At 53.1% G+C, this 23,721-nt stretch overlaps 1 protein-coding gene across 3 annotated transcripts in view; it reads right to left on the bottom strand.

Moving 5' to 3' along the window:
* NFATC2 (nuclear factor of activated T cells 2) overlaps window positions 1–23,721 on the bottom strand; it is a 128,841-nt gene that overhangs the window by 8,499 nt on the left and 96,621 nt on the right. Inside the window, exon 10 of one of the 3 annotated variants that reach the window (XM_037059907.1) lies at window positions 3,154–3,241. The exons of the other annotated variants lie outside the window; for them this stretch is intronic. Within the exon in view, the coding sequence (XP_036915802.1) occupies window positions 3,198–3,241 (44 nt within the window). The 3' untranslated portion in view covers window positions 3,154–3,197. The remainder of the gene's footprint in view (window positions 1–3,153; window positions 3,242–23,721) is intronic. 3 annotated transcript variants of the gene reach the window in all.

Raw genomic sequence — 23,721 nt, forward strand, 5'->3', positions numbered from 1 at the left:
GGGCTGTTATTTCTCACACTGAACCTAATAATGCAATCGTGCTAGTTTTACAGATGGAGAAACGGAGACAGGCAGCCCCTTGCCGTAGCAGGATAAGGGAAGGGAGCAGGATTTGAACCCAGGGCGCACTTTATGAGCCTGGATACTCCAGAGCAGTGGCTCAGAGGCTGTGCTAGTAAGCTCAGTAGTCAGCGCCCTTACGGGGCCCCGGCGTCTTTCGTGTGAGTCAACAGCAGGGAAAGCCATGTGCTGAGTGGTTGAGGTGGTCGCTGGGCACCGCTTTCTCAGAACAGAATCGAGGTCAGCAGGGCTGGATCCGCCGCAAGCACCCCTGACCTTTGGTCGCCCTCAGAGAGAGGTGCTGTGCTGAAAACCCAACACACATGGGCGCATGCGTGTCTCAGCCTCAGGGGGACTGCTGAGCCTGACGCCGGGGAGGGAAAGACAGACAGAGGTGAGCACCTAGAAATTATATACTTTTTCCTTTGAACCTCCACATACTCTCAGTATATGATGAAAAGTCATTCATAGACAAGGAGGTGTTAACAAATCAACAAGAAGATATAACCATTCTAGTAAACGACTGTAGATATAAAGAGAATATATGAGGGGTCTCCAAACTTTTCCTGTAAAGGGCCGGATAAAAATATTTTTAAGGGGCCACGTGGCCCCTTATCTCCCCAGCTCTGCTCTGGAAGCACAAAAGCAGCCATAGACAATATTCGAGCAGATGGGCATAGCCACGTGCCAATAAAACTTTATCTACCAAAACAGGCCTGGGGCCAGATTTGGCCTGAGGTGTAGTTTAATGGCCCCTAGTATATACCAATGGCAAAGGGTGTTTTCTTCACCTGCTTTTTGGGGGTGGCCATCTGGGGAAGCCAATGCTTGCTCCTAGTACTGGGCATCAAACAATTCTGGGTTGACTGAGTGGTGAAATTCTAAAAACTGAGCAGATTTCTCTTAGCATCCCACTCTGCCCCGGGGGGTTTTCTGATTCACCCGCAGGCCCAGACCCCTGTGTACCGGCACACACAGACAAGGCCGCTTCAGGACCGAATGCAGAAAACCGCACACATACACTGTCAGCTATAAGAGATTTTTCAAGGGTAATTTTGACTTTTGGCCTTTCCCCCTTAAAACTGCTGACTTTGGAACTTACTCCCCTGAGAAAGAAGCAACAGGAAGGGAATGGATAGCCCCATCCTGCTTCTCCCCTGAACCTCAAGCATGTTTTCAAAAATCTGGTTTAGGCCACGTGACTGCCCACAAGAGCCTGGGGCCAGCCACAAAGGCCATGGCCAGAAAGACACCGGAGCTTGGACGGGACTTGAGGAGGCAGCGAGCGTGCTCTGGGCCAGATCAAAAGGCCGAGAGCCAACCGGGGTGCGAGGCCACCCCTTGTCCCCAGGAGCACCTTGCTGAATCCACTCCCCAAACCTACGTGGGACCGGAAAGCCCAGGGAATGTTCTCTGGGTGCTTCTGCCTTTTGCTCCAGCTGCCTGTGGGGAAAGCTACTCTAAAAGGCAGGACCATGCCCTCCATCCCCACCCCCCAACCTCTAGCAGAAGAAAACATGGCCATGGCCTTGGGTCTTCCCCTGTGACTTTGGTTTCAAAAGGGAAAGGATTTGTCCCCTCCCAGCCATCTCTGTATGCTCTGGGGACACTTGGGAACTGAGCTGTCCAGGCCAGACTTTAGAGGCTCCATGGAAAGGACAAAAAGCCCTTGATAAGCCTGGAGCCCATGCAGGCCACCGAGGGGGAGAGGCTGCTCATGGCGAGTCCCCTCCGAGCTCACAGATCAGCCGGGCACGCCCAAGTTCCTGGCCCCAGTGGGGCCAGAGGCATTGCCAAGTTCTGACAGCAGGGAGGGAAGAAGCGCATTTAAAAAGGCCTGTTTTTGGCTTCTCTCAGTGGCTGCACTCTCACGCCTGATATTTCAGGTGCATTTTGGCCATCCTGGCTCCTGGGATGCAAAGCCCTCAGGAGGGAGTCTGGCGCGGTCAGGTCACTGGGGTTGCCTTTGCCTGCTCACAGTGTTGGAGCGGCACAGCCAAGAAGGTGCCACAGAAAGTCCCCTCCTGATTAAGGGCTCACGCTGCCTCTGGGAAGTGCTGTCCCCACTGGTCCTACCCTCTGGGGAACAGGGTTCCGTATGTCACCTCCACGGTGTGTGCTCCAAGGTGTGGCATCTAAGGATCATTTTTACTGCATTTTCAGAGCGGGCTGTAAGCATGATCCTGCTAAGGACTTCTGGGTCCGGCCTGTGACGCAACGGGCCCACTTGCACGGACAAAGCGACCATTCAAAAGCCCCAGCCCAGGGATCCGGGGAGGTGTCAGGAGGCATGGCGGACGCTGGCTGACTTCCGGTGAGTGCTTGCCATGTGCTGGGCACTGGGTGTAACTGAGCCTGATCAGGGTGGGCAGAGGGCTGCAGAATGGCAATGGCGGCACAGAGAGGGACCTACTGTCCCTCACAGAGGGACTGCACCCCACAGAGCTGCCTGCATCGTAGCGTCGACCAGCTGCCAGGCGCTTCTGTGGGGCCCAGGCCCCAGAGTCTAGGGATGGGGGTCTACAGCCCGACACTCAGCGAGGGGCTGTGTCGCGCTCGGTGGGAAACCAGCTCTGTCCTGGGCCCAGCAGCCCGGTGAGATGACGAGGTCAAGATTGGATACAGCTAAGCATGGTGAACTTGGAGAGTCATACCCTCTTATCTACCTGCCCGCCCTCTTTCCCCAGCGCAGGGCGCCCCACCACTGACGGACAGCCTGCCTCCCTGGCGACACCAAGCAAAGTGCACAAAACCCGAAAGGAGGTGATAAAATACAGGAGCAGAACTTTCAGAGAGGGGCATGACATAGCCACATTCTCCCTGGGAGAGCATGCAAATTCCCAGAGCCTCATCCCCCACCTTCCCGCCCCAACCTTGAGCCCCAGCCTCACAGACCCAGAGAATGCCAGGGGTGCTGTCCCCCCCGGGGAGCCCCTGGTGAAGCGGTGGGGGTCCGGCCCTTAAAAACAGGAAATGGTGTCTGTGAGGATGGACTTCAGGTTGTTAAGTTTTCTTTTACTAAAAAAAAAAAAATTTCAAGTCAAGAAAACACACAGCTGGAAAACAAAGGGAGAGGCAGAAGATATGAATTACCTTTAACTTTGATTTCTCGGATCAAAGATCACAGTCATTCTGTTTCATAATATGTTTTGTATCCAGCTAAGGTGTGTGTCTATCAGCTCTGAAAAAGATTTGCAAAACCATTTTTGAGAAGAAGAAAAAAACGTCATGTTCGACCTCTACCTATTACGCTTCCGACTCATGCTGACAACATCCATTTCATGAGTCTTTCTATTTAGGGCCACTCGGAACCCAGCACAGAACCTCACTCACCCTCTGCCCAAATCCGGTGTCTCCCTAACATCCGCACCAGGATGAACCCCACACCAGGGTGACAGTCGCTGAGATGAGGGACTGTATGCAAAGAAATGGGGGTCTCTGTGCTCCAAGTGCATTAGCAAAATCATGGTGGGTTTTGTTTGTTTTCATGCTGCTGGCTATGTCCTGGAGTTTCCGATCCTAGACAACCGATAAGAACTTTGTTAGGGATCTACTCAGAGATAATCCCACTTCAGGCTTCTCACGGATTCTGAATTTGACCCCGTTCTATTCTTGGTAGTGAGAGAGTGGACATGCAAACTCCTAAGAATGTCGACTTTCTTCCTGTCTCTCTGGTCCACAGTTTTGTTTTTTTCTTAAAGTGACTATTTTTATAGCCCCTGCCCATTCCGAGCACCGAAGGCACTTCCAAAGGAGCCAGCAGCAGCCTACTTCAGAAACCTTTCACTCCCATCCCATTTTCTCTCCAACGTTAAATCACTATCGACTCCCCTACAGCTTTCAAAACACGTAGGCTTTCATTCCCCTTCAAATTGCAAGGCCAGGGTCCGCTTGGAGTGTCTGCTTTAGAAATAGTTTGAGGTTTGCTTCTTCCAGGAGGTGATGGCCGTTTACGAGATGCCTGTTGATTGGCACCAGGAGAGAGACCAGGGGGCTTCTTCCAGGACATGCACTTGCACGGCACTGCACACTCCCTCAACCCGTTTCTGCAGTCACAGGCCTTCCCACCCAAATGCTGGGCTGCAGCAAGGGTGGGCCTGGTGGGGGCAGCAGCCCAGGACAAAGGGACCCCCTCCCTCCCGAGGAGCTGGTATAGCAGAGCTGGGACCATGCACTCTCCAAAATTCCAGGAGCTGTGGCCCTCAGGCATCCCCCTTACTGTCCCTCCCTCACATGCTGGCCTGGTCCAAACCCAGGAGCAGAAAGCCTTAAAATACCACCTGTATCCCGGCAGTGGCCACACTGATGTTCTCCAGACCGGAACTTGAGCCTGAACTCCAGACTCAGAGCTCGAACTGCCCACCGGGCATCTCAGGGCGCAAAGCAATCCCCTGACTCACTACCCCCCCACCCCAAAACACCCTGTTCTACTTGGTCCCCATCATAGGAAACACACTCCCTACTTCCGGTCGCTCAGGCCCATCTTGGTCGCAGCCCACATCCCTCCACACACAACTGCTTCTGGCTCTGCCCTCAGAATACATCATCCGGGGACGAAAACCTCCAGCCTCCCGCGCACATCACNCCCCCTTACTGTCCCTCCCTCCCACGCTGGCCTGGTCCAAACCCAGGAGCAGAAAGCCTTAAAATACCACCTGTATCCTGGCAGTGGCCACACTGATGTTCTCCAGACCGGAACTTGAGCCTGAACTCCAGACTCAGAGCTCGAACTGCCCACCGGGCATCTCAGGGCGCAAAGCAATCCCCTGACTCACTACCCCCCCCCCCAAAACGCCCTGTTCTACTTGGTCCCCATCATAGGAAACACACTCCCTACTTCCGGTCGCTCAGGCCCATCTTGGTCGCAGCCCACATCCCTCCACACACAACTGCTTCTGGCTCTGCCCTCAGAATACATCATCCGGGGACAAAAACCTCCAGCCTCCCGCGCACATCACTGCAGGGTCCCTCGAGGTGCTGGGGCCCTGGTCTCCGCCGACCAGCAGGGCGGATGCGACTGGGCCTTAAGGTAGAGTGTTTGGCTCGGTGGTTACCCCTAGAGAAAGCCAGCTCCAAGGGGCCATAGTGGCCGGGACATTTCCTCCCCATCCACACGCATCCACTCAAGCAGTGCTGAGCACCTATCGGGGCCAGGAGCACACTCCAAGGTCACACACCCTTGGAGCAGTAATTGGAACCAGGGGCCTGGGGGTGGGGTGGGTGGACCCAGGGACCAGGCTCTCCACACCCACTGGCCAGTACGTGGGTGCTTTGAGGGGAGTCTCAGTGGACTCAGAAGGCCGGTCCCCAAGGAGCCAAGCCTGCTCTGCCTGTGTCTCCTCTCCCTGCCCCTCGTCACCCGAGTTCAGCCTCGGTACAAAGCACCAAACCCATCGGCTCATCTGTGGCCTCTTGGGGCACAGCTTCCTGTTTAGTCATGAAGTTTCACTCTTTAATTGTCTGTCTCTTGGCGGAAGACGGAGAAAAAAGAGCCGGAGGAAGGGCCTTGTTTTAATTCAGCTGAGACTCAAAATTCAACTCAAGCAGCAGCCCATCCCCGAGCCTCCTTCATTGCAGGTGGCGGTTCTGGGGCCCTCTCACACCTTTGCCACCGTCTCAGGGCCGCTGGTGGGAAGCCCATTTCTCAGGTCACTGTATTGAGGCAGGAAAAGAGGCAGTGATTGGTACGGGCGCAGCCCCTGGCGCTGGGCAGAGCTGAATTCGGGCCCCAGCTCCATGGCGCTCCAGCATTTGGCGTTGCCATGGGCCACCTACAGGACACTGACGAACCCTCCCGCAGACAGGGTGGGCCCCCGCTGGTCCTAGAACCACTGCCTGACTTGGGGGTGGTTTGTGATGCTACAGCTAAAGACCTATGTAGTGAGGTCGAATTTTTACAACCCTAGGCATGAGCTGGTGGATTGTCCCACTGGGCTTGTGAGTCAATTTAGGATACAGATTGGACCAGGTTCAATGCTTAATCAACATCGATAATTAACATGAAAGCATAAGGTGTCAACAGATAAAATACAGCCTTTACAGACCCAAGAAACTGTCACCTTAACTAATTTAATGCCATGACCAGCCTGCAGCCTTTTGAGAGTAGCGACATAGGTGAAATTAGGTGGGGGAACCTGTGTGCGTCTGGGACACGGAGCTGATGGGAATTAGGTCTGGCGAAGGTACATTCAGTTTGATGGTCCTGCAACAAAAACACTGAGGTGCCTCCCAACCAGTATGGGACACGCTACTGTCTTATCTACTGCCCACTGTTTCCATAATTACACATCAGCTTAAGTCAAGGGAGAGACAATCTGGACTTTGTCCAAGCCACGTGGCCCTAGAAGGAAGGACAAACCAACTGTGTAAACTCAGACCGGAGCCCAGCTCCCTGCCCGCCCCTCTGCCCAGGCCTTTTCCCCAAGTCAGCAGAATGTCATCTGCTCTCACACAGCTACGCTGCACCTCTCCGATCAGGCAACCACACCGCTCCAAGGCGGCGACCACAGGAAGGCATTCTGAACACACCACTGCTTGCTTCCTTGCTCTCCAGACATTTCATCATGGCCTCGACCCCAAACCTCTGCTGAGCAGCCTCAGCCACAAAGCAAGGACTGCAAAATAACTTGTTGCCTTAAAAAAAAAAAAAGGAAACAAAAGAAAAGCACTTGTTGCTACATCCAGTTGACATTCTGGAAAGAAACAGCAATCCAAACCCACAAAGCAGCCTGTGACCACAAATGAGATGATAAAATAAATACCTAATTGTTTGGGAAGCCATCGTTCTCGTTGGGGGTTGGAGGCACTAACTGAGCATTTATTTGTGTGATGGTGTTTGAGTGGACTTGTCTTTGCACCCGCACGACGGCAGCACTGAGGCTGGGGCAGGGCGGCTCGTCCCTCCAGGTGGGTTAGCAGGTGGAAGCCTGGAGCAGCAAGCAGCGTTTCTGTCCTGAGCTGCTTTCCTCATGTCACAGAATCACGCACAACATCCTGGTGGCCACTGGGGACACGTCCAAGCCCCTCCCACCACCGCCACCCCCGGAGACCTTTCCTTCCAAACCCGCTGTGGCCCCTGTGGCTCGGAAGGGGTTGACTGGATATCTACTGAATCTTCCAGCCCGGCCTCCGTCTCACCCTCCCATGAATTCACCTTCCAGACCATTCTGTGTCCTGAGCAGCTCAACGTGCAACCACACACTTCCTAAGCCCAACATAAGCGGGTCCTGTCCCAGGGCATCCCGACTCCTTCACTCTCCCTCTCGTGCCGCCTTCCCATCTGTCGTCCGCATTGGCTTACGGTGCCCTCTCCCCCAAAAGGCTTCAGCCACATCTGCCTCCCTCTTGAGTCCCTCAGCCGTGAGAGCTGATGGACCTGCAGACTGCCTGTGAGTTCCGGTCTCTCCCTACACGTACTTGGCAAGACCTCCCTATGGGGCCCAACCCTGCATAAGCCCACCCACCTGCCGGCCTGGGCGAAAGAGAGGGAGAGGTCAAGTGCAGGGCTAAGCGCCCTTCACCTTCCTGGTTCAGCCAAGAGCCTGTGGGGAAACAGCAAGATAAAGCAGGGACCCCCTGGGCCACTCAGCCTATCCCTTCTAGGCTCACAAGGCAAGAGAAGCCACTGGCTTCCCAGAAGGAAATCCCGCCAGGCTCGAGCAGGGACCAGATCTCGTAAATTTCTCCAAGTGAGGGTCACAGGTCCTGCCCTGACACTTATGCACTCAGTTCAAAGGCCACCGTCACTCTTAATTCAGAGTGACCAACAAGGAATGCATGTGTGTGGCAGTACACCAGGTGTCCCTGAGATACGGTAACTCTCCCAGGACTGGCAGACAGAGTCTAAACTCCTGACCCCTCCCCTGGATCAAACCTCCTACCTATTCAGTCCCTGCTGTAGACCAAACGGTGTCCCCCCAAATTGCTGTGTAAGCCCTGTCCCCTAAAGTGATGGCATTTGGAGACGGGGCCTTTGGGAAGTGATCAGGGATAGGTCAGGCCATGAGGATAGGGCCCAGAGGATAGCACTAGTGCCCTTACAAGCATCCCCCGCCCCTCAGAGGGGGCAGAGTTGTGGGGAAACACTGTCAGGAGCCAGGCTGCTGGCATCAGGACCCCAGCAAGCACGTTCTGCTGTCTGGATGAGCCTGGTCCTCTCCGCACCCTCCCGTCAAAGGCAGAAAGTAATCCTTCCTGAGAATTTCACAGGGGATTCCCACAGTGTTTGAAGGAACCAACGAGGCAACACATGACAGGTGCTTCAGTGTCTGGCACACAGTGAGCACCCTCCATTTACTGGGGGGGAGGGTGCGTGCCAACCACTGAACCTCGGTTTCCGCAGCTGCAAAATGGGAATATTAGCGAGCGTCTCAAACGTTGTGCAATGGAGTCAGCGGGCACAGCACCAAGCTAACAAAACATGCACCAGCAGCTGCCCCTGTTCTCATGGTTCGTGCACACCAGCCCACCACACAGGGAACCTTTGGTTAATAGGCTGCCGGAACAGACGGCCCGGCCACCCCCCTTCACCAAAGCACTTTCACCTGGGGAGCTATTTCTGCATTTTCAGAGTGGGTGGGCCTGAGGTCGGCTGTGCTCTCGGGGGGTACACTCTCACATCCTGCAGAGAGGGGCCCCTCCCTGGCCACGCTCCGAGGTGCACTGGCTGCCCTGAGTCACCAAAGCTCTGCAAACCAGAGGCCTCCGGAAGCCAGCCCCAGCAGCGGGCCACACAGCACCCAGCCGCCCAGACGTCTTACCAGCAAGACCTCAGAGTTTACGAGAAAAGTGTGCCACACTGTGCTCCAAACTGTCCCCAGCTCTCGGGATGAGTAAACATGGCAGTTCTGAGGCTCCGGTTTCGAGTGGGAAGCTGAGGTGCTAACTGGGAGGAGGGCATGTGATTGGCAGATGGGGACAACAGGCAGCTTGCAGCCCAGAAAGTGGCAGGAGGAGGGTACCCGGTCTGACCTAACCTCTAGGGACACACATCTGTGCTATGCTGGTCAAGCAACACAAGACAGGCCTCGTCCCCAAAGCCAGCTTTCTGGGGCTGTGATCCAGAGCGTTCCCCTAGGCCCACCCTCCACAGTGAGCCTTCAGGGTGCAGACCCGCCATCCACAGGCCAGGGGGGCGGGGGGTCTGAGGGCAGGAGGCAGAGAACCACTCTTCAAGGCCTGGCCAGCGACGTCCCCCGGAAAGACAGGAAGCAGGTGGCCAAGGTCATCTCCACGGTTCCTAAAGGACACGTGTGCACAGGCTGACGAAGCCACACTTAGTGGGCACCTTCTGTTCCTGCCGCCACATACATCATCTCACTTAGGGCAAACCTACAGTTCTGTTAGCGCCTGCCAACAGCCAAAGATGGACCGGGGTGAACCCCGAAGGGACACTAATATAGGCCCTGTACATGGTTACCACGGCGATGGGTCCTGGGTTTTGGGAGGGGGGAGCGTGGCTCAGGCTACAAGGATCCTGTATCACTGGGTTGTAATAGCCCTACCAGGACAGGACCCTCATCTCTCATTCCCTGCACACAGCCGGCACCCAGGACAGAGCCCAGCACATAGTAGGTGGTCAGTAAAAACTTCATGGAGGGATGGGTGAGTGAATGAATGCTGAAACGGGCACAGAGGGATTAAGTCACATACCCAGGTGAGACAGTCACCAAGCAGCAAAGCCTGATTCAAACCCACAGAGTCGGGCTCCAGCTACTGGAAGGTGGGAATTCTTTTGCAAGTATAGTCTGGCAGCCAACACCTGCTTCTTTGCACGCACCTCTGAGCAAAGGCTGGTCTTTGGAAGACCTAACTTTTACCAGGTTACACGGTAGAAACCACCGTATAGCATGCGAGCTAACACATGTGTTGTTCACTCTCATTAAGCTGGGGATGAGATTTAAGAAGCGAAGAGTGGCTTGGACCCTTTGGGACCACAAGCCAGGCCTGGGGCACACCCCAAGAAGGTAGGGTAGGGCTAGTGCCTCATGAATCTTGGAGTTATGTTGTAAAAGTGGCGTATCCTCAGGAAACCGAAGATGCTCAGAGATGGGGGGCCTTTCCAATGAAAGCCCCCCACTGTCCCAACCCTGAGCACATATCCGCGGAGGCCACAAAGCTTCTAGGGGAAAATGGGTTGCAGGACCGCTGTGAACTCCTCAGGTGCGTCCCATCCCACGCGACAGAGTCGGTGGCTGAGAATGACAGCAAGCCGCTGTGAGAGGTGGCTCAACCTGCATTTCAGTTATGAAAGGTGACCTGGGGCAGGTTGTAGAAAAACCCACAGAAACTCAATGCTGTGCAATGCCTGCTTTTCCCATGTCTGATCCAGAGACTCGGCAATCTCAAGTTGAGGCCAAGATCCAACACTGTGATGTGGGGCCTGAGAACTGACTCGAGCACGTTCTTCCCGCAGAAAAGCAGAAAGCCAAGAACAGCTGAGACACTTCTGGGGACAGCGAGCTGGTGACTGTGCCGGCCAGGAATCGCGAACACCTGCGATGCTGCTGGAATGAGGCACTATTACTGGGGGGTAGAAAAGCCTGTCTGGGGTACAAGGCTGGGGGACCGGGAGGCGGCCCACACTTCTGCGGGAATCATCTTCCCAATGCCGGTGGGTTACAGGCCCGTGCGGAAAGGACAGACTGCTCGGCAGATGGCCCGGGACAACGAGCGAGCCACACGGAAAACAGTGAAATTAGAACCTTCCCTCACACTGGACACGAAAGAGCCAACTCCACATGGATTACACACCTCGGTGTGAAAGGTAAGACTGGATACAGGAGACGCTGTTTATGACATCAGGGTAGAAAAAGATTTCCTGAACCGTCACTTCAGACTCGAGGACATCAAATCACCAGGAGGGCTTGTTCAAGTGCAGATTGCGGGTCCCCGCCCCTGACGTTTCTGCCTCAAAAGATACCATTTCACACATGAGCTTCTCCAACCAGTTTAAAAATCTCCCTGTATCCACCATGGAGGTGGGGACGGAGGGCCATGCAGTGACTTCTGCATGCTGATGGGAGTGTCAACAGGTAGAGCCACTCTAGGAGGCAATTTGGTGTTGTCTGCTGAGGGGCGGAGGTGTGGCCCCAGGAACCAGGCAATGCCACCAGGAGGTACAACCCTACAGAAACGCCTCTGTGTGCGTGTACTGGGACAGAGAGAGAACATTCTAGAAAGCACTGTCTGTGATGGCAAAGACCTGGAAACGACCAGCACCTATTTACCTTGCTGGTCACAGGTGTTGACAAATCACACTGGTGGCTGGTGCGGACAGAGTGCTTACTCCATGCCAGGTCCTGGCCCAGGAACTCCTCACGCATGTGTCACCCACTCCGAGTTCACAAGGCCCCATAGTAGGTGTTGTTTTATTCCCCCTTTGCAGTTCAGTAAACCAAGGCTCCAGTTGCTGAAGGGCCTTGCTCAGAGCCACGCCGTCTGCAGGGGGCTAAGCCAGGATTTAAAGCAGGCGGTGATTCCAGGGTGCAGACTTAAAACCACTTGCCCCTGCCCTGCCAATAAATACTGGTTTAATGGCAAAGACAGAAGCTTTCGTTCAGGTCTGAAGTGGCCAGAGTTAACCCCTGAAGTTCAAGGAGAACCTGGTTAGACCTAATCACTAGATATTTCTCCTGCCCACAGCAGCCACTGGCTGTTCCTCGGTGCCCGTGTGAGCGCATGCACACACACACACACACAGGGCCATGTTGCAAACCACAGTGCAAGTCACTAAATGAGGGCTTTGACTTGTTTTCTGCCCGGCACATAGTAGACACTCAGCAAATGTGTTGAGTGGAGCTGACTGAAGTGCAAGAACTCTGGGCCAGGATGCTAAACTTCACCGAAACACCAACAGGAGTTGCCAGGTCCACATGACGACATCCCAGCCCCACGTCTCCCTAAGAGACTCCCGCCGGCAGGAGTGGCCCCTCTTGGAAATTCAAAGCACCCACGGGAGGGGCTCCAGTCTTACCAGACACTCGCCTTTCAGCTAGAATGACCTTAAACAGGTTGCTCACCCTCCTGCCCCTCTGCCGACACCAGCCACACAGAGGGGACCCTGACCAGCTAGGAACCCCTCAAAGCAGCAGGTGCCCAGGCCTGCAATGAGGTCAGGAAACTCCTTCCAGGGTGGGCCTGGCCACAGTCGGGCACCAAGAAGCCGTCTTGGGCTGAGCCCCTGGACCCGAGCTCTGGCATCAAACAGCTGGGGGACTAGACCTGGGAAGACCCAGTGACCAAAGGGTGGCAACTGTCCAAGGGGCAAAAGCCCCTCCCCAGAGCCTTCTCCCTCATCGCAATGGGAAGCCTGCCTGGAGGGAATGGGCAGCCCCTTTCCTGGAAGGTCGGGGGTGGGCAGAAGAAGGGAGTTCCCATGCCGCAGCTGAGGCCTGAATTTCTCAGAAGCCTGGCAGCTTGGAAAACACAGAGCTGGTTTCTGTTTTCCGCCCCCAGAAACGCCTGGACCACAGCAGGAGGGAGGCCCTGCTGGCGAGGAAGGAGCTTCGGCAAGGTCCAGGATGCAGACAGTGTGCTGTCCACAGAGAGAAGCCTAGCCAGCTCGGGTGCCTATCCCGGGGGGTCCCTGGCCACCTCCTGCTCTGCACCAGCTGGGCCCATGGGGACATTATCTTCAGGAGGAGCAGGGAGCTAGAAGACAGCAGCCAGAAGAGGGGACACATGTACCAGCTGCGCCAGCCTCTTGGCATCAAAAGGGGGAGCAAGCTTGCAGGTCTCCCTGCAAAAGGGGCACTGCTGGGTCCAGAGCGAGCCCACGCCAAGCACAGCAGAGTGACAAGGAGTGGGAGGGGAGAGAGAATGAAGCACCGAGCTGGGAGCTCGGAGCTGGGAGCAAGCTGATACTGCCCTGCTTTGCAGGCAGCCTGCTTCTGGGGTTGCACAATCGTTTCCATGGCGCTCGGGTTTGCTGTCACAACAACCTCTGGATGGCCGGGCCCTGGGCAACACTGCAGGCTGGACCGAGAATAGATTTTCTAGTGGGCCCAGTGGCCAGCACGTTTTGGAGAGGGTGCCCCAGCCTGGTCTTCGGCAGCAGCCCCTGTCCAGCCCAAGGCCTGGAGAGCATGGTGAGGAGAGGGGGCCCGGGACCAGCTGCAGCCTCCCTCGCCATTCAGGTGTGGATCCGCATCCTTCCCTGCGGCCCCATGACATCCCTGCGGGTGCCCAGCACTTTGACTTGCAGAGACTCTGGGCCAGATCATGCCAAGCCCCACTGCTCACAGTAAATATGATTTCAATTTTGCTCTAACCTTAAAGGGCGCCAGCTGACGTTCTCTTCCTGGAGTTAGATAGTGGTCCCTCTACCCCACCCCCACACTGTATCTCTCAAGGTTTTTTCAGGCCTTTGACAAGTTCACGGCCCTAGGTTCCAAAGCTGTCTCGTGGAGGCCTGAATTCTAGGACGGGGACACTGGCTGTCTCCCGGCTTTTATATGTGTGTGAGCCTCACCAGCAGGTGCCACGGTGTTTTATATTTGTACTCCCCTACTCCCAAAGACATGTGTGGCATCTTTTCTTAAAAAGGAAAAGTCTAGATAAAGACCATCTGCAAATTTACGCATTGGCTGTGTGACCTTGGGCCAGTTACTTCGCCTCTCTGAGCTACAGTGTCCTCATCTATAAAATGGGAATAATAACAGTCCTTGCCTCATCGGGCTGTTGTTAGGATTCAATGAATTAAAATAGCAAAGTCTTCCACAAGTGCCACCTAAGTATTAGCTGTTATTATTACTGTTAAAAATAAGTATTGTTGATGATGTGTGCTGATGGATAGTTTTAAATCATTTAGACCTCAGGCAGTCCATGATATTCCACTTCATTCTTGGGCAGTCCTTCAGCCCCACAAAGGTTTGCTGGGTGTCTCACACGCAGGGAGCTGAGCCAGGCTTTGAGCAAAGGGGAATATTAGTAAATCCCATCAAGGGCCTACTATGTGCAAAGTCAGCCCGGGGGCACCAGCATCCCAGATGAGTCAGAGACAGTGGTCCTTGTCACCCAGAGAGCTGGACTTGAAGCAGAGGCGAAAAAATACATAGAAATGCCTGGAAGGCGTATATGAGAAATAGCCACCTCGAGAAACCAGGTGTCCCGGACTCAGAGGAAGAGGCCTCCCCCACCCCCGCCCCGAGAGAAGAGAGCTTGTCTGATTTCAAAGGGCCAGAAAGGGTGTGTGTGTGGGGGGGGGGGGGCAGCTTTCCAGGTGGAAGTAAAGATGTGGGCAAAGGTTCGGAGGTAAGAAAGTCTCAGCACAGCCCCTGGGCCCTCCTCTCAAGGCTGACAGAGGCGGGGGGAAAGGAAGATTACCCCCAGAGGGTGGGGACACACCCCTAAGCAGAACTGAGAGCTTTCATTTTCTAAATCTCCACTTTTTATAGTAGCCTCGACAGTCATTTCTAGGACCTGAAACGTGTAACTTTTTCTTTAAAAGAATTTAAATGATGCTTGCATATGACAAAGCAGCGAAAAAACCCCAACAGTATCAAAATACAAACAGGAAAAGGTCCCCATCCACTCCTGGCCCCAGCTGCTCAGGACTCCCTGGTGTGGCTGTATCTTATTAACAGACATTCAGGTCACTGCTGAGTGTCTGCGGATATCGACGAGACTGCCATCAACACCCCATACTCAGCAGGGTGTCTGGGTGGCCCAGACAGGCTCCCTGACAACCAGGGGCATTGCGGCACCTACGCAGAGGGCCCAAGCCTGGAACGGTGAGAAGACATTGAACGAGGCTTGTCATGTCCCAAAGGCAGAGACTGGGACATTTCCATGGCCCTGGACAGACAAAGACGACGCTGAGGATGAGGCTGACAGGCACTTGCTTCAGAGGGCTCACAGCCACGAAGTAACCTCAGGCCACACCCGAGGCTCCTTTGGGAGCTGTACAGAGAGGGGCTGTGGGAACAGAGCAGGGGGTTCGGAGTGTCTGGCAGCACCAGATGAACCTAAGACTCCTGAGCAGTCAGACCATGGGTCTGGAGCGAAAGCCCATTTTCTGGAGTCTCATAAAACACAGGGAGTGAAAGGGCCCATAATAAGAGCTCTGTTCCACTTCCGAATCGACTCTAGATCACTTTCTCGCACATGTGCCCCCACCAGCTCAGCTTGCGGGCCTCCAGCCCTGTGACTAGAGACAGACGGCTCCCTCTCTGGCTGGTTTCATGGCTGTGATGCAGTGATGAGAGGTTCTGCCTTCCCAAGGTGCCCATTAAGGGGGAGGGATGGTTGTTACATCATAATTAGTTCCTGTGCTTGCTGGCCTGGTGGACATACCCGCCAAACTGCAACCTTCCACCTGCCGGCAGCTTCCCTTCCCTCCCCGATCAAATGCAAACCTCTCTCGGGGCCTGTGAGCCTCGCTGTGGTTGGCCTGCCCTCAGAGCCTCCCGGAAGCATCACCTCCTGGTCACGCTCTCAGCGACACCAGGCCTCCTCCTGCCCCTGCACACAGGAATCTTCCCAGCTCTGGCCCTTTGCACATGCTGCTCCCACTGCCTGGAATTTCCTCCCCCAGCTCTTCCTTCAACTCTCAGATCCAGGTCCCTTCCTCAGGGAGGCTGTCCCTGACTGTCCCCTCTGAAGGTACCTCCCCCACCGTTACCTCATTTATTTCATTCAGAGCCCTGAGCCCCATCTGAAATTCTTATGTTTTATTGGCCAACTTCTAATTAACAGCTCTCCCCGCTAGAGAGCTTTGTGGTGGAAAGGGAAGTGGCCTCACCCACTGGGTTCACTGCTGTGTCCTGGCACCTGGCACTAAGCCCAGCACACAGTAGGTGTGCACGCATGAACAGGCACCAGGTGGTCAGAAGCAAACCAGGAAGGCAAATTATCTAGAAAGGATGCCTCCTGGCAGCTGGCTCCCTGAGGCAGCCAGCCCCATGGCCATGCTGGAAGAGGCTCTGTCCGCACAGCCAGCCCTCCCTGGCATTTGTGGGACACCTCGGCCAAGGCCACAGGCCAGGAAGAGGTGATGAGACTCTCTAAGTCCAGCTCCGAAGCCACTGTCCTAAGCACTCACCAGGGAACACAGTGTGCGCAGCAAGAAACTGATTTCTGGTGGCTTCACACACCCAGAGAATTCTACAAAGTCTCTGGTCTACAAATAGCCTTTTTATAGAGCAGACACGTGCCCTGTTCCCCCAAAATCACATTGTTGGGTCAACACTCAGTGTTATAAAGCTGTTGATTTCACAGAAATCAGGCACTAAGTCCTTCAGGACAGTGGTTCTTAACTGGCGGCAAGTCTTCCCCCAGGGGACACTGGGCAACACCTGGAGAGTTGGTTGGTTGTCACAACTGGGGTGGGGGTGGGGGGTGCTGCTGGCCTCTGGTGGGTGGAGGCCAGGGATGCTCCTAAACATCCTACAATGCGCAGGACAGCCCCACAACAGAGAGGTCTCCGGCCCCAAATGTCGACAGTGCTGAGGTTGAGAAACCCTGCTTCGGGCAAAAAGGTAATAAGAAAACATTTGGGGTCCCTGAACTGACCCTGAATTTGAGGAGAGTCAGCAATAACTGGCCATTTAAGGCCTTTTAGGATTTCTTTGAGGTGCTGTGACCCTCTGACATTGTAATACATGTAAAGAGCTGTTTGTTGGGTAAACTAAGAGGTAACTCCGTGAAGGCAGGGACCTCACCTGTTTTATGTACTGCTGTGTCCCCGGGACCTGAAGATTATACCTGGCACATGGGATACATATTTGTGGAATAGATAAAGAGACCCCTGAGAATATTGAAGATACAAAATAGCCCACCTCCTTTTGGAGCTATTCTCCGCACTTCCTGTGCGGAGACCCAAATCCATTCTCCCTGTCTTCCACAAGAACAGGTCTGAACTCTGCACATGGCTGGGTAATGTAAATACATAAACTACATTTCCCAGCCTCCTCTGCAGCTCACTGTGATCACATGACAAAGTTCTGGCCAATAAGGTATCCGATGAAGAGCTAGGTGTGATTTCTGAGTTATATACCTTTATGGGGAAGGGGCATACCTTCCTTCCTCCTTCCTCCTGTCCTCTCCCCACATCCAGGAGCCGTTCTGGACAACCCCCTAAGAATGGGGGAATGATAAGACAGAAAGGGCCTAGTCTTGGCACCAAGGGGCCAGTTCAGCAGCCCTGACCTCTTCTGCTTGTACCCTTACATGAGAAACCAAACACCAATCTTGTTCCAGACGCTTTTACTTTGGATTTCCATTAGCACTGCCTCCCCTTACGTCCTCATCAGTACACAACTTCCCCTGCCCAGCAAACTCCAGCTACTGTTCAGCCACACTTACAGATGCCTCAACGCCACAAGTATTTAGGTAGTTCTCCCCGAAGCCTCGGAGGAGCTGCGTGCATCGCTGAGCCAGTGGGAAGAAAGGGGAAGTCGTAGCATCTAGATCTCTCTGATGATAAGGACAAAAGGAACTACCAAGAAAAGTCCAGTTAAATTTGAAACATCAGTTATGCTTCCATCTGGGAGTTCATAATAGTACCCCTCCTCGCTTTCGCAAAAAAAAAAAACAACAAAACCCTAATGGGGGGATGTTAATGAACCAACCCATTATCTTAAAAACTGGTAACTAAAGGGAAAGAATCAAGCATTCATCCTGCTGCTTCTATATGAATTCTGCCATTGTCGCTGAAGGGAAGTCTCTCTTTATAGAAGTTTCCCAGCTACCGGAAGAGGAAGGGGAGGCACAGTGAGACCAGAGTGTCACCACTTTGCAGTTAGGGCGCCACTGAACAAGTGGAGGCAGGCATTAACTGTCAAGAGACGTCACCCAGAGAGGGACCTGACACCCTGTGCTACAGGACAGAAGGACACGCCACCCTCTGTGAGGCAGTCTGGCTAAAACCAATTGAACCCAAGCCATTCAAGCCTCTAAAATGGCAACTTTCCACCTTTGTCATTTCATGGCGCACTGAAAAATACATTTATTGCTGATCCGACCAAAAAGCGGGAATAATTTTGACTCATTCACATGGGACAGCTATTGTGTTGACTGTTGTCATTTTTTTTAATTTGACCATCTAAAGGAAAAGAGGTCAGTGCCCATGCTAAATAGTCAGGGGTTGCATGTTTTAAAAATTCTCAAGGCACACCGGCTAAAAATTGCTGCTTTAGGATCAATGGCCAAATTACAGGAAAGAATGGACAGAGGAACACGGGGAACCTCACGTGGGGACCTCAGTGGTAAAAGCCAGAGTGTGAGAAATTCTACAGGACAACCTGGTTTCTTCAAATGTTAATGACGACAAACAAAGGGAGATTATGCTATTTAATCTGAAGGGAGCCCCTCCAGATGGAAACAGGCTCAGAAACCAAGGCATCTGCTTGCAAGGTATAGGCCTCGTCTGAATCCTGATGAGGCCTTTGTAAAGTAATACAAATAAAACAAAGAAAAAGTCTGAATTTTCTGTATGAGACAATCACACGTGGAAGTTTAAACTGGGCATTTCATGGGATATCCAGTTCCATGGATAGTTTGCACACTTTCTTGGTATTAAGGAATTTTCATTGCTTCATACTTGCTGATGGGTTTGTCTTTTCAGAAGCCCCTTGTTTTAGAGATACTCTTTTACACGTGACATGATATGGTTTTGATGTCTAAGATTTTTGATGTCCAGGATTTGCTTCAAAATACGACTGTGACACGGAAGTGACAGATGAAAGCCTAGAAAAACGAGTTGGCTGTGAGTCGACAATGGTTGGTGCATGCGTACACTGTGACTCTCTCCATGTGGACATGTTCAAAATATTTCATAATAAAACGTTTTTGAAAACCTTCCTCCTGGCCACAAGGAGGGGGAAGGGAGAAAAGTAGAAAGGGGCCAACACCTCCAAAGCCCTCACTTTGCGCCAGATGCTGGGTTAGGCAGTCGCGGAGATAGGCGATGCTTCCAGAAGACAGGTCATAGATGCAAACAACCAGTCCAGATGGAAACCGTGACTGAGCAAGCCCAGCCAAGCGTAAGAGGAACAAGAGCACAAGCATGCGGGTAAATGACCATGGACACATCGCCCGTCTCCAGGAGATGGGGCGGCGGGGGAGGGCAAGGCCAAGTACGTGGTCGGTCTAAAGGAAGTAGTCCCCGTGCAGGGCCAACCTTGACTTTTGACGTCTGGTAGCCACTATGCAGAACGTGGGGCCCAGGGCAGCCAGATCCTTGGATTTTCCAAGGAAAGCCGGAAATCTGTATTTTTATGTGCAATCTCCTGGTTTTTAAACACTGGCATCTAATCCAAATATTTTTGAAAATACTGCGCGGGCCAAACAAAATATCCGCAGGCTGAGCACAGCCCGTGAGACACCCGTTGGCCACCACCGCTCCGAGTGCTGGGGCAGACCACAACTCAATCCATCTGTGAGAAGCAGGGAGGGCGCATTAATCAACTTGGGGTCAGTTCTTTTTTGGTCATCCAACAAAGCTGAGAATTCACAAGGCACCATCAACTTCCAGAAATCTATAAGAACCGGCTGCTGAGCATTTCGGAGGCGGCCTCCACGTCGTCGGCTGATGCAACAGACCTTCTGCTCTGTCCGGGGTTTTGGAAACCAACCACCAGGGAGTGGCCTTTCAACTTTCCCGGGCTGGTGGAACTAACAGGCTTCAGATGAAACCCATTTGCTGGTGTGCAGAAGGCCCGGGACCTAGGTCCAAACCGCCTGCCACAGACGAGCCCGTCTCAAAATCAAGCCGGGGGTTCGGCACGCACAGTAAAAAGATCGGGAAGCCCTGTGCTTTGGGTGCCCGGCCAGGGATCTGATGTCGTGGCAGCCGAAAGGGACAAGGCAGATGTCCTCCTGGCACCTGAAGGACTCCTTCCCCAAATCCAAGTCCCACTGCGCCTTTGTCTTCACCCGCAGACGGACTTTTGACATTCTGGATGGGCAAAACAGGCCTCAGCCCAGCCTTCATAAACAGGGTCTCAGCTTCGCCAGATTCTCGGGTCAGTAACAAATTAAAGAGGTGTCGAGAATGCGGGGAGGAGCCAGGGAAATGGTTTCATCATTCCTCAAGAACAGAGCTCCTCTTTTTTTTTTTTTTCTGAAAAGGTAGAAAGTAAAAGAAAAATCTAGGCTAAAATAAAGTTAAGTAGGTCCAGGGCAAGAAAACGGTATTCCACGGTGACAAAATACACCCAGTTCTCAACGCGGTGGCATTGAGTAAAACCAGGACTATTTCATAGGAGGATCTTTGCCCTCCCCCCTGGAAAAATAAAGCTTCATTATTTATGTAAAATGGGCTTATTGAGGAGGAAAAAGGGAGGGAGCATAGAGAAAAACTGAGTATTGAAGTAAGGTCTGATCGCTGTTCTCTCTCTACTTCATTGCCTCAAAGAACTCAAGCACTTTTCAAATTCTGTGTTCCTCAAGAGAAAAAAATAATTAAAGCTTGGAGCTGAGGACGTTATGTTTTTGTTTTTGTTTTTTGCATCTCTTTTAAGTCAATTCTTTTTTAGGCATCGAGTAAATGCAAGGCACAAAAATTCTGGGTTCTCCCGGGTCAAGGTCGGGGATGAGGGAGGACCTCGCAGTCCTGCAGCCACTGGCGCCTCATCCTGAATGAGCAACGCCTCTGGCGCGTGCAGATGGCTCACGAAGGGAGGAAGCCCGCGTCTGCACGTCTGTGCTCTGTGCTGGTAAGAACGAAAGTTTGACAGGGCCTTCGAGGGAGGCCTGGAAGCCGACCCGCCTATAAATCTTGCTTCTCGGGCCCCCTTATGCCTTCACAAGAACATTCACTGGTTATCACGAGAGAGCAACCTCATCTGGAGCCGGAAATTAAATGCAGCACAGTGCACCAGCGTCCCCCTTTCCCCACAACCTCGCCAGCACTTGTTTGTTGATTTGTTTATGACGGCCATTCTGACTGGTGTGAAGTGGTATCTCGCTGTGGTTTTAATTTGCATCTCTCTGATGGCTAGTGATGCTGAGCATCCATTCATATGTCTCTGGGCCCTCTGTATGTCCTCCTTGGGGACGCATCTGTTCAGGTCCTTTGCCCATTTTTTAATTGGGTTGTTTGTCTTCTTGGGGTGGAGTTGGGTGAGTTCTTTATATATTTTGGAGATCAAACCCTTGTCCAAGGTATCATTGGCAAACATATTTTCCCACACAGTTGGTTCCCGTCTCATTTTGCTGATATTTTTCTTTAGCTGTACAGAAGCTTTTTATTTTGATGATGTCCCATTTGTTTATACTTTCCTTTATGTCCCTTGCTCTAGGGGACATACCAGTGAAAATACTGCTGCGTAGAATATCTGAGGTCTTCCTGCCTATGTTCTCCTCTAGGGCTTTTATGATAATGTGACTTATGTTTAAGTCCTTTATCCACCTTGAGTTTATACATGAGTGGATCAGAAAACTCTGGTACATTTACACAATGGAATACTACACAGCAGAAAGAAAGAAGGAGCTCCTATCCTTTGCAACAGCATGGATGGATCTGGAGGGCATTATGCTGAGTGAAATAAGCCAGACGGTGAAAGACAAATACCATCTGATCTCACCTGTAAGTGGAGCCTAATCAAGAAAACAAACAAGCAAAATAGAACCAGAGACAAACTGACCACCATCAAAATAAAGAACAAACTGACAGTAACCAGAGGGGAGGGGGCAGGGGATAGTGGGGGAAATAGGGGAAGGGCCATCAAGGAACATATATAAAGGACACATGGACAAAGCCAAAGTGGGTAGGATCGAGGGTAGGAGGCGGGGATGGGGGGGGGGGGCGGGGAGTGGTGAAAGGGAAATGGAGACTACCGTACTTGAACAACAATTTTTTAAAAATAAATAAAGTAAATGTAGCACAAATGACTCAGAACAGTGAAAAGCACAGGTTTTGGTGAGTGACTGTGGGGCCAGCAGATGACACCAAATGATGTCTCTCTCGGTCCCCTTCATTAGGCCCCCTCTGTTCTTTGTGGGTCAGATGCTGCCCTGGAATGAGGGCTGAGTGGACAGCAAGTCTGAGAATGTGCTTTCTTGTGGTTTGGTAGCTTCTGACCTCAAGATGCAAGAGCACATTCCTTTAGAAACATCTGCTTTGCAGAATTCAGAAAGATGGCCAAGCCTTCACGGGTCTGGAGTCAGCTGGAAAGGGGCTCCTCACATTTGCATCAGCCAGCAGTGCCGAGGACACGGCACGTGGGGTGGAAGGACAGCTAAGTGACACAGCTGGAAACTGAGGTTCTTCAAGGGCAGGGAAACACCACGAGGGGCAAAGCAAAGATGCCCCTAGTGACAGGTACCCGCCTGATGTTCACTCTCCTGGGAGAGGGACAGGGACCTGCTACGAGGTCAGCCCAGTAAGCTTCACACGGTCGCTCTTGCATATCTCGTGGGCTCCTCTCTAGGCAAGCAACTCTCTGGACTTCGGGGTTTTCTAACAAGACTCTCCATACCCCTTGCTGAATTAACAAGGCGCAGCCTAGCAGGGTAATGAGGACAGAGGCCGAGAGCGAGCCACGGGGCTCCTCCAAGCCCAGCTCTGCCCCAGCTCCCTGCGGGGGCTGTCTCAGTCGGCTCAGGCCACGGTAACAAAAAAGGCCCCTTACAAACAACCAGCACTTACTCCTCACAGTTCTGGGGGCTGGGAGTCCAAGATCAAGGTGCCGGCAGACTCTGCCCACTTCTTCATAAAAGCCTTCTCACTACAGATAACCTCGCACGGCGGAAGGGGAGCAGGGAACTCTGCAGGTCTCTGTTGTGAGGGCACCAATCCCACTCCCGAGGACTCCACCCTCATGACCTAATTCCCTCCCAGAGGCCCCACCTCCGAACACCATCACACCTGGGTTTAGGTGTCAACATATGAAATTGTGGGGGGTGCGGGGTGGAGGAGACGCACAAACATCCAAGCCATGGCAACATCCCAGAACTGATAACGACGATGACGATGCGGTGGTGGAGGAGGAAAAGTACAGTAACTACTACGGAGCCTTACCACGCACGCCAGGTGCTGGTCACAGTGCTTTCCCCACAGGAATGCTCCCGTTTCCAGTCTCACGATAACCCTGAGCTGGGGGCCACTCTCATAAGGGACTTGTCCAAGGTCACAAAAGAGTGAAGCGATGAGGCCAGACTGAAAGCCAGACAGGACGACCCCAAAACGTCTACACCCGACAGACCCCGAATCCAAGCTAGCTCCCTGGACCAGCCATCCCATTCCTGAGAACTGGCCTCCAATATCCTTGTCCACTTACAGATCTGTCACTTGTGGGTTCCGTGCTCACTGGACTTCCCAGCTGTCCCTCGGCCAAGGGCATCGTCTGCCTTGTGCAGGTAAACCTCCTGAAAGGCTGGAAGGAAACCTGGTTGGGCCCTGAAAGCCACCGACACTCCCACCTGCCTGAGGAAGGAGCCCCAGTGGTCAGAGGCACAGCAGCCCCGCACTCTAGGCAAGAGAAGTGGCAAGAGCTACTTGTGAGCAGGTCACACTTTGGCAATTCCAGGTACCTGTGAAATGACCACACCGGCGAAGGGTGCACCACCCCTCATAAAACAGTCCCCCACCATCACATTCCTGCCGCAGGACTCACCCGCCCGCTCCGTCTCTGGCTGGGTCTGAAATGAAGTAAGCCCCTTCGCTTCCAGGGCTAGCCTCCCTATGATTCATTTTCCAAGTGCAGCCTGAGTGATCTT

Source organism: Sturnira hondurensis, unplaced genomic scaffold, assembly GCF_014824575.4.
Source record: "Sturnira hondurensis isolate 20B ecotype Veracruz unplaced genomic scaffold, ASM1482457v3 Scaffold0011378, whole genome shotgun sequence".
Taxonomy (NCBI): Eukaryota; Metazoa; Chordata; class Mammalia; order Chiroptera; family Phyllostomidae; genus Sturnira; species Sturnira hondurensis.